The sequence below is a fragment of the Archocentrus centrarchus genome, unplaced genomic scaffold, assembly GCF_007364275.1.
Source record: "Archocentrus centrarchus isolate MPI-CPG fArcCen1 unplaced genomic scaffold, fArcCen1 scaffold_32_ctg1, whole genome shotgun sequence".
NCBI lineage: Eukaryota > Metazoa > Chordata > Actinopteri > Cichliformes > Cichlidae > Archocentrus > Archocentrus centrarchus.
In genome coordinates this window covers 2,511,403-2,522,716 of record NW_022060260.1, presented here as the reverse complement: position 1 = coordinate 2,522,716, position 11,314 = coordinate 2,511,403, and the positions used below count along the sequence as shown (strand labels likewise).

Below are 11,314 nucleotides of genomic sequence, written 5' to 3'. Positions count from 1 at the left end.
CGGTTCTGTCCCTGTTTGCTGGGCGTCATCGGCAGCTTGCTGTTACCACTTCTCACTCCTGGCAGCTGTCCCAGGACCCAACGGCTGAAAAACCAGCCTTTACTTCCACCCATCCCCCCATAGGTTTGCAGTCCATCAGTTAATGTGTAATTAGAACCAGATTTAATCAAAGAAATGAGTATCCCAGCAACAGATTAATAATTTACTATGGCATCCCCCAGCCTCATCTTCCAAACTACGATGCTTTTTGTGTCTGACTGTGGACTGAATGTTTTGATTCTTGGACATTTTACTGATTTATGAAATAAAAGACCGCCTTTTGCCTTTTTGCCTTTTGCTGCATATTAATAAACCAGTGTGCAATTAAAGCAAATGAGCACAGGTGCACAGAGAACCTGGAGCCTTTCTAATGTGCCAAGTTTCCCCAGTTTAACAAAATGTTTAAAACCAGGAATTCACCGAGACACTGAAATCAATAACTATCTGACAATCGGGCTCTGACCGATATACATGAACTGATTCATCAGTTATTCTGTAAAATGATGTTGGGGGAAAATGTTCATCTGCAGTTTTCAGACTCTCTGAGGTGAAATTTTAAAGCGTTTAGCTGTGTTTGAATTTCAAAGATGTTTCAAACCATATAGAACGGCAGCACCAGACATATTTGAGATTCTGAAGTAAGAAATGTTGTTTTATTTTTTTTTTAGGTGATTCACATTTAATTTGTAGATAATTAGCTGTTGATTAAATGATTATTAAAGGTGTAAAATGGCAGTTTTACTAACTGGCGACACAGCGAGGGTGTTTTATAAAACACGACCATCAACTTTTTCAAAACTCCGTAGCTCCACATACTGCTTCATTAGTTCATCAAAACCCACAGGAGCCAGATTATGGTCTTTGCACCAGCAGATCTGCATAAGAATAGGTTGCATGGCTCTTCTAATTAGTGATAAGGCAGGCCGAGTCCCCCTGTTGAAGCATATCCGCAATAATTAGTGTGCTGTGATAATCCTGCCACCTCCGAGCTTCCATTAGGAAGCAGAGACGGGTCAAATGTTCAGAAAACTATTAAACTGCGACCATCCCCATCAACACATCGGGAAGAAGACGAGAAGCAGACGCCACGTCGATGTACCATTTTTATTGGACTTATATAGAAATACTTAAAAAAACATGAAGTAGCACCATTACTTTTTTTTTTTTTATCATGTATAACTTTAAATGTCAGAAAAATAAAACTCTTGATACATTTTCAAATCTTGTCTCAGCAAATATAATATTAGTATTTGACCATGAGGTTAAAGGCCCTTTATCATAAAATAAAATATACTTTGTTCTTAAACTTTGCTCAATAAAGTACATTTACGCTCAAGTAACTTCACCTACATATACATAAACAAGTGGTAAACAAATGTATTAAAATAGAAATACTAAAACTATAGTGGTGCAACAGAAGCCTGTAATTCCCACTGGAATCTAATTCATACAAATTTTAGAAAGCATAAACGGTTTCTTTGTGTTCAACTTACTAAGTTTTGTACATTTCCATGTTTCATAATAATATAGAATAAAATATGCTTTATATTACGGAATAAAAAATATGCTGGGTGAAGCAGATTTAAAAGACATTTTTTTTTGCTGAACCTATAAAAACTCCATCCCAACAGAATACTGTCAAATACACATTTTGTGGACTCGGATTTCCCCCCCCCACAGTCGTGTGATATTAAAATAATACAGTGATCAAATGCCATAAGGCCGTACTAAAAAAATGAACAATATTTCAACCCAGCTACAAAAAAGTTCACTGAACTTAAATTAAAATATCTGTAAACATCTTTGCAATAAGAAATATAATCTTTCAAGTCAAAAAAGAATAAAATACTTCAATCTGTAGTAATGTCATTTAAAACTTTCAACTTGTGGAAATTGATTCTATACATATATATGTAGGATATGTTGTTGCTCTCCCTCCCTCGCGTGGTTTCTGACCTCGAGCTGCAGTATCTTTTAGGCCTGAGTCCTGTTTGGCCGGACGCCCTCCACGTTTCCCAGCCACGGCCGCCCCTCTCACTACATTCGATCGGCAAACCTGGAAGGCTCGTCCCGCTGAAACAGTCTACAGTTAGACCCCCGTACCTCCGTCCTGACCCCGCTGCGTCTCTGCACTTCATAAATATAGTGTACAATTAACTAGAACTATTGATTACTATACTGTAATATTTAAAACATGCACTTAGATGTTGAAAATATTTCCCCAAGCTACAGTACATTATTCACAACTAGCCCATAAAGGCTGTCTGTCCCTTCGTCTGGATACTGCAGCCTCTCTTACATACATATGTATATCTATGTACACTTTCCAAACTGATGATTGGCTGATCATTAAAGCGGTATGAAGAGTCTGTTGTTGCTATTGTAGTCGGTCTCGCGGCTGAGACAGTCAAAGAATTTCACTTCTTATGAAAATATACGTATAGCCTGAGTGACGCCGGTGTGGCAGACGGGGCATTTGGGGTCACTCCTCTCACAGATCCGGTTGGCACATTCCATACAGAAGAGGTTGTGCCCACAGGGGACCAGCGCCGCGATGACCTCACTCTCGAAGCACACTGAACAATCGCGACTGCCCTTTCGGCTGGTGCCGGAGGAGGTGGACGAGGAGGAAGAGGAGGATGACGATGAGGCCGAGGAGTCGCACGGCACCCCGGGGAGGTGGGAGCCCGGCAACGAGGCGATGGAGCTGGAGTAACCGGGGAAACTGAGCGGGCCTCCGCCCGGGTCGCTACGCACCCGCCGGGCTAAGGGGTGCTCGGCGGGCCCTCCGTTGTGGCTGTGAATAGGAGGTGACAGGCGAGGCTGCGGGGTGCAGCCGTTAACCCTCCGCTGGCTCACCACGATCCCGTTGGCATTGGTGGAGGTGTTGGTGGGGAACATGGCTGAGGTGGAGGTGGGGGAGCTGCCTCCGTTGGAGGAGGTGGTCATGCGACTGTCGTACGGGGACCACAGGAGGCCTGGTGGGGCTGGTGTAGGGTCAAACCCCGGCGAGGAGTCAAAAGTCAGATCAGTGCATTCAGGAGAGATCACGTCGTTTCCGTAAACAAACCCATTGCCGTTGGTGTTGACGTTGATGTTGTTGTTGTTGTTGTTGCCATTGTTGTTGGTGGTGGTGGTGGTGGTGTAGCTGAGCGCGGGGCTGGGGGGGCTGTAGTCGGCCATGCGCGAGCTGTTGTTGCCGAAGTAGGAGTCTGTGGAGGCGCTACCCAAGGAGGATGACGAATCATTGCGGTAGTTGGAGAAGGGTTTGCGCACAGAGGTGGGGGTCATCCCTGCGCTGGGCTTGGACCACAGGGTGGCGTGCCCATGCAGATCAAAACCCACATCTGTGCCGTTGGCGTGGAAGTCGTTTTCATCCTGGAGCTCAATCAGGCCTCCGGTCCTCATGGCGATGTGGGCTTCGATTTCTTCGCGTGCTCGGTCAACATTCTCCGGCATCCCCGTCACCTCGAACACTGGCTCTTTGTCCCGACTCGGGGTCACGATGTAGGTGTGGGTCTGCTGCTGGATGCGCTTGATGGTGGCACCCTTGGGCCCTACAACCAGCCCGACCACGCGGTAGGGCACCCGGACCTGGATGGTGGTCTGTCCGGGCAGGTTAGGCGGTCCAGGGACTGGGGTGCCGCTCCCATTCAGGCTGGTGTTTTTGTTCCTGGAGGCTCGGATCATGGAGAAGTGCTCTGCCGCAGAGATGATCTCCCTCCTGGCCATGGCCACATCCTCCCTCCTGCCCGTCACCACGAAAACAGGCTCCTCGCCTCGCACCGGAGTCTTGATGTAGGTGTTGGTCTTTGCTCGCAACGCTTTGATCTTGCAACCTGAGTCAAAGGAAGCAAAAGAAGAAAAGTGAGGAGAGGTTCCAAAATAGCAGAACCTCAAAATATGGCACATGGTAAAGCATTACTGATGGATTATTAAGAGCAGATGCTGCGTGCTTGTTATTGTCTCTCGGAGTGCGAGTGGCCTCAAAAACCAGGTGAAAGAACCCTTTTAGAGAAGAACAAATTCAAACCACATGTCACCGCCGTGAACATACAGCAGGACAGAAATAACACAGAAGAAAACCCACTTCAGGATACATGAGGACGCCCGACCATCTACAGAGGCTGCTCTTAGACTCTTTATGGAATTATGGAAAGAGGGGGGAAAGCCGCTTAAAGACTTCATATCCTGGAAGCCGAGCATTAACTTGCATTCCAACGCCCCAAAGCACAGGCACACATCTTTATCATCAAAAAGACCAGCTGAGGAAACAGCCGGGAAGAATGACATAATTAGCAGAGCAAAGCCAGCTGAGTGGGTCAGGGTGATGTAACCAGCAGAGGAAGGAGAACCTTCCTAAACTCAGCCTATATACCAGTTCAAATCCTGAGTTAGCATCAAACTGGTGTGGGTTAAATGAGGATAGAGTCTCCAGCATGAGGCTGTCTGCATTAAAATAATACCCCCAGGTCATGGCTAATCCACCATTTTTCCTCCTCGTGCTTATAACCTGATTTAACCCGACACAGGGGGCTGTTGGGTGAGGGTGTGGGATGTAAACAAGCCTACTGCACAAATGTCCCACTGTGCCTGCTGTAAAGTGTCCTTACAGTTCCTTTTGTTTTTCTGGGAGCAGCAGCAGCAGCAGTACAGGGAGGGGAAAAGATTCCGCATATGTAACCAAGCACCAGTCCCGCCCTGCAGCCCTACAGCTGGAAACACTGTGAGATCTGTGCAGCTATGGGCGTCTGCAGCCTGCGAGGCAAGGTAACATCGTGACCGCTGTCCTAATTTGATCCGATCACCATCACAGCCATTAAGTAAAGAATTTGTGAAGAAAAGAAACACACACAAACACACACACACACCGAGAGCTCAGTGACCTACAAACACGTCCACCACATGATTATAATAACCTCTACCGTGTCAGCGGTCATCGCTGAGCTTCACCCAAAACAGCCCAGATTCCATTTTAATTCAATTTAAATTCTTCAGAGCCAAACTGTGTTCATTTTTTCAAACACTTTAACAAACGTTTACTTCCCTAAAGGGCACGCACAACAAACAGCACTACTTTAGTGTCTCTTCCGAACTGCTTCCTGCCGGGCTTCAATTCGGCACTAGCAGCACAGCCACTTATTAATCTCAATAGGCAGTTATTCCACTTAAATGTCAACTTCTTGAATCGGTGCGCGCCGCTCGCTGCCGCCCACCGCTGTGTATTTATAGAGAAGGAACAATGTATGACTAAGAGGCGAGACAGAAACTGAAGCCCGGAGGGTTACACAGAAGCTGAATTCACCAGCGCAACCTAGATATTTAGTCTAAAAGCAAGAAAAGCAGACATGCGTTATCTGAGTGTGCTGGCATTCGGGTCCTCCCACACAGGACAACGGTGTTTGGGTGCATGGCCGCGCTCAGCTGTGCTGCAAGACAAACACAAACCGTCTCACACACACCTTGTCTTCCCACGATCTCAGCCACATGCTCGGAGCTGGGCACCGGGACGCACTCCGTCATGTTGACGCTCTTCTTCCGGGGCTCCTGGCCGTTGTCGTACAGTGGGTTCTCGTCGTTGTCCAAGCCGAGCAGGGAGAGCTGGTCCAGGGCGATCTGCAGCGCTCTCTGGTCGTCCAGCGCGTCTCCCTGGACGCTGCTGTCGGCGAACAGCGAGCTGGGCATGTTTGCGGCTTCGCAGGATTGCGGATAGAAGGCAAAAAATAATACAGGAAGGAGGGTGAAAAAAGGAGAGGGGAAGAAAGGAGGAAGAGGAGGAGGAGGAGGAGGAGAAGGAGGAGGGGAGAGGCACCGGAGCCGGTTCTCAAAGACAACTGGTCAGTGCAAAGAAACCAGTGCGGCTGAAGAGGGGAGGAAAAGCAGTGCAAAGGAGCCACAAAAAAGCATCCACCCCCTTTTGTTTCCAGGTCGAAGCTGGACGTCCCAAGCCGTGTCGTACCGTGCTGCGGCTGCTGCTGCAGGAAAACGCGTGTTTATTCCACAGTGGTGATAATCCTCCTGGCTTCCCCTCAGCTCCTCTGTTGCTTCTGTCTGAGTCTTTGCACAGCCAGACAGAGAGATGTGCGGGTGACGTCACCGCCTGGGCAGGGGCGATGCGGTGCGGCGAGGTCATTTGCATATCCAGGAGCTGATTGGCTGCCCCGCGATGACTGGGTGGGACCGCTTTTAAGACCACGCCCACGTCTTTGTTCCAAGTCTCTCTCTTTGTCTCTTTCCCTGTTTTCCCCGCTCGGCTGTTTGGCAGGAAGCGCACAGCAAACCTGCTCACCGCCACCAGCAGCCCCGGCCCACAGCAGCAGCCCCGGCCTACAGCAGCAGCCCCGGCCTACAGTAGCTAATGAACACACACGTCTATGAGGCACCGTGTGTGCTTTTATTCTCCTCCCTGAACTACTGCTTCACTCTAATAGAGCTTTTCTCTCTCTATTTTTTTTAATTGACGGCACAAGAAGTATAAACTGTAAATGAAAGATGGACATCACCCACAGTACCATGTGTTGCTTTCACATTAGGGTAATGTTAGTCAGTGTGCAGTAACCTGGAGACCTCGGGTGCAACATTCTTATTCCTCTTATTTAGACAGCGCCTGACCTCATGCTTCTATTACAGTGTTCTGTGTGTGTGTGTGTGTGTGTGGGGGGGGGTCACATTGGCATGATTGCACAAGCATATGGGGATGTGGAGTCAATTGTTGTCTGTGTGTGTTGTTATCTACCGTGAGTGTTTAGTTTTGTGCTTTCTTTAGGTGAAATGACAGTAAAGCATTCTCACTCTGATTCTGAAAAGACCCATCCCACTTCCTGTTAATCCTCATTATACAGTGAATAGGAGTGAACTGAGGTAAAGAGCTACAATAATCATTTCCATCTGCTTATGGATGAATTATTTTAGTTTTCACAAATCCCATCTCAGTTACATATCTGAACTTAACACTTCATTTACCACTCCAGCAACAATTACCATAATGACCCTATGTTGGGTGTGAAGTGCGAACTGAATTTTTCTGATAGGACAAATGTCGCGTAATTCCGGTAATTCAATCAGACGTCTCAGCAGTGACGCGCTCGGCGTTAACCAGCTGATCGCGGCAGGTAAGGGCAGGTAACAGGTGTATCGGCGGCAACCGCCGCTGTTAAAGGGTTAAATAAAGCAACACTTATACTCTTACTCTTCCATGCAGTCAAGCTGATTTTGCCCATTTTGCTAATGCATGATGATTGGTCCATTAAGGATTTATGGCAGCATGGCAGCCATTTCCAAAAGAATAAATAGAATAGAGACAATAGAAACCTGAAAGAAGATCTAAGAATTGAACTAGATCTATTGTCTTGAGATCTTCTATCAAAACATAACAACTCCACAGAGCCCCTTACATTCTGGATGAGCTTGAGAGCACCCCCTATGAAAGTCCAGAAAGCAGGAGTTCACTGATGTTAGCATATGTGGTCATCGCAGTGTTGGAGCCACAGGTGACAGTCCTGTCGCCAGATCTCAGTCTTAAGGGGGGGCTTATGAAATCCAGCGGGGGGGCACCACTATTATTAGCTTGATTAGTGATATGGCTTGGGTGGGCGGGCCAGGGCGGGCCCAAGCGTATCAATGGGCGGGCACGGCCCCCTAGGGCCCGCCCCCCTAGGGCCCGCCCCCCTAGGACCCGCCCCCCTAGGGCCCGCCCATAGCGACGGGTCTGACAGGTGATCATATTTAGATGAGCGGCTGGAAGTTATCAGCTAATGTGACTCTACGGGCACGGACTCACTTTTGGAGACGAGCTCCAAAATCGTCTTTAGCACTTCCAGGTTGGCTTCATTGTTGAGCCTCGATAGTTTCTGCTTGTTTTTAACTGATGAGGATGGCATGGTTAAAAATGCTCCACACATCACAATAATGAGACTCGGTACACAGCGTTTGAGTTTGTATTGTTGCAGTTTGGACTCAGAGCCGGTGGATGTAGGTTCGGTTTGAGCACCGTGAGGCCCTTCAGCACACGTTGCACCTCAGACACACTCCACTGCATTCTGGTGAATTTGATGCACCTTTTTTAATCGGTTTATGGTGAAAATGTCTTTATTTCTTGTAAAGCTGTTGTATTATCTCTTGTATTTTGTGATGTGTGTGTGGTGTAGTTCTTATTTTATTGTGCAACCCTTTGTTTCATGACCAGCACTTTGGTCAGCTTTGCTGTTTTAAATGTGCTTTACAAATAAATTTGGATTTCATATAAACTGAAATAAGGCTCTCTGGCTTTCTGTTTTCCTTTCAAATGTTAATCTTATCTTTTTCTATTTAACATTATCAGTTGTTGCATGATTAACTCTTCTTCCATTGTGTTTGCCTGGTTTAACACTGCAGAGCAGGGAACTGTTTGGGGAAGTAACCTGACTGAATGTGCACGTCTTACCTGATCACTAAATCATGATGAAGATAACTTCATTGTTTTAAATGAATCACTCGCAGGCTCGAACAGCTCAGCACAGTTTCTGCTCATGTTCACACCTTGTCAAACATGCACATATCAGTACTTTGGGATTCTAATAATCTACATGTCAGCTGCACCGTGAGTCTGACCGAAGCCAAGGACGGCATCATTACTGTCAGATTAGAAAAACAGCAACAGCACTTCTGAACTCATATTTTGGGGGTGAAAAAACAAAAACCTGTCACTGTAGGAAGCTGTGTGTGTGTGTGTGAGTGTGTGTGTGTGTGTGTGTGTGTGTGTGTGTGTGAGTGTGTGTGTGTGTGTGCGTGAGAGAGAAAAGAAAAACATTGCTATTATCATTTTTCCATATAGGACGGCCGTGTTAAAGTTATGTGTGCGTGACACATTAGCAGCAGGACAGCGTTCAGATGTATTTGTGAGGCTGCTCTCTTATATTAGATTGACTGTAGATGTTACTCCGTCCTGTGTGGATTCATATCACCTGTATCATTGTGTCAGCATGTGTAGCCTGATAGGTAAACCTATAAACAGGGTCAAATTTGGATACCTGAACTCGTCTACATCTCTTTAGCATCTTGCAGCACGGCGTAATAATACCATAGGCTATGATACTTGCTTTTTTCTATTTTTTAATCTAATAGAGTATAAAAACCATATTTAATACATGTGAGATCAGGTTGTGAAGTCCTGACAGTGAAATGTTGGAGTGGTTTTTGATGCCGGCCTCTTTCTTCAGTGTAGCGCGGCATCACGAAGCTGAAAGGTTAAGAGCATTGCGGGGCGGTGAGGTGGGAGAGGCTGGAGGATGGTGGAGGCAGTGGACTGGTGGGTGGGGGGGTTCGGTCAGGGGGCCTTTGACCAACACAAAGGGGATTTCAAGCTGATTCAAAAACCGTTGAGACCAGAAGCACTTTGCTTTGTCACCTCACTCCAGGAGCACAATGCCAATGCTAATGAGGAGGCTTTGAGGAGCTGGAGGAGGAGATGGGATGGGATCCTCTTGTTGATATTTGACACCTCAGCTTCCCCCTCACCATTTGTCACAGTCCTGATTTTGTTCTTTTCTGTATACAATAAATGTTTTTCATACTTTCTTAAATCCTTGACTACAAACCATAGATCTGCATGAGCCGAGCATACGTGCGCTGTCCAGGATTTATCCAGTGTTTCTTACATCATTCCTTCCTAGATCTGTGTTTCTAACTCATCTACTCAGCATAGAATCAAATATTTACCAGTTTTACAGTGTGTTTAAGCTAAGTTGTCCATTTTGAATAAAGGGGCTGCATTGCTGTTGGCTGCACCTAACCCTGATATGTGGAGAGCAGTCCAGAAACACGAAACCCTCCCCACTCTGAATCCTTCACTGTTCGTTGTAGAGAAATGACCCAAAGCAACACTTCTTGCAGCTGCGTTTATCTACATTTCCCTCTCTGCTTGTGTTCATTCTTCTGTAAAATTCTCCCTAAGCTTTGAAGGTCTGAGGAAATAAAGTGCTACTGAGCTGAATGAAGAGCCCGGTGCTGCTGTGGTGTTGCACAGGCCTTCAGTTTAAACCCAGACGGACACTGATTGCAGCATCATGGCTGATCTTTGTTGTTGGGTATTAGGCGTTAGCCAGCTGCTGCTTAGAGGCGATTACCCGTATGCCTTTTAATGAGAGGAAGAAAAGCTTAGCCCGCTTTAACCTGGAGAGCGATGGAGACAGACAGGGCTTAGTGATTGCTCTGCCAGTCACTGCGCTGTGGCTGCAGGGCTGCAGACCCAGACGCTGGGTCACGGTAGACAGCAGGTCACAGGATATAGAGCAGCCTGTCGGCACACCGCTCCTCACTCCAGCACCCTGACCTCACGTGCACACATACAGCATGTAATGCAGATCCCAGCACTGTGCTAATAACAGGCCCCGCGTGGCTGGTTCAGCTACAGTATTTGAACAAAGGCCACTCCACAGCCCTGAAAGTAAAGTCTTTTTCAGCAGTGATGCATGGATTTCTAATGTTATCAGAATGGCAGCAATCACTCACACAGATATGGAGGATATAGACACTCTTCTCCACCAGGCTCAGCGGGCCGTTATTACCTCGTTCAGAGCTCCTTGCGCTGCCTTGCTTCAGTTACACTTGCTTTTAACTTTCGTTTACACCCATCTGGTTGGGTGTCAGCGCCACTCGGTTCATGTAACAAAAGATCATGGTTTGGGTTAAAACACGTTCACCTTACAAAGCTCCATTTATTCAGCCACCACAGATTTCTCGTCACACTACCATGACGGGTCTACCCAGTTCTGGTCCTGCCTTTGTAAATTTTAGGGAGCAGAAACTTATGCACCATCTTGTACCTTTTGTGCATCAGATTACGGTGCATATACAGGCATAATTCATGCGTTTGTCTGGTTTCACACAGCTGTGCCTGGTGGAGATCAGCTGCTTTTGTGCCTTTGTTTGAGGAAGTCTTCCGATTAAACACGTGTCACCTGAAGAAGAAACTTCCAGCTGCTGGCACAGCAGGAAGCGCCACATGTTAGATTTGACAGATTGTTTTTTTAATGCCAGATGCCCTTCCTGACACGGCCCCAAAGGGACTGAACCAGTGACTGTTTGCTTGTTGGGTGAATGTGTAAAACGCTACATCACGGATCCTGCTGAATCTTTTATTACCCATTACAGCAGATGACAGTTGGCTGAGCCTGCCTGGTGGGTGGAGGTCACCTACTGACGATATCAGTGAGACTCTTTACAAATGATAACAGCCATTCACTCGGCATTCAGCCCCCCCCAAATGCCACAGCAAGAATCTGAGGATTACTTCCAT

At 46.9% G+C, this 11,314-nt stretch overlaps 1 protein-coding gene across 1 annotated transcript; it reads right to left on the bottom strand.

Annotated features, from left to right (window-relative positions):
- Nucleotides 1-1,129: 1,129 nt before the first annotated feature.
- mex3b (mex-3 RNA binding family member B) lies at nt 1,130-6,146 on the bottom strand. Its single transcript, XM_030724211.1, has 2 exons — nt 5,502-6,146; nt 1,130-3,878 (listed from the first exon to the last, which is right to left on the bottom strand). Exons 1-2 carry the CDS (start codon nt 5,722-5,724, stop codon nt 2,464-2,466), a joined length of 1,638 nt encoding a protein of 545 aa, XP_030580071.1. The 5' UTR covers nt 5,725-6,146; the 3' UTR covers nt 1,130-2,463.
- Between the last annotated feature and the right edge of the window lie 5,168 nt (nt 6,147-11,314).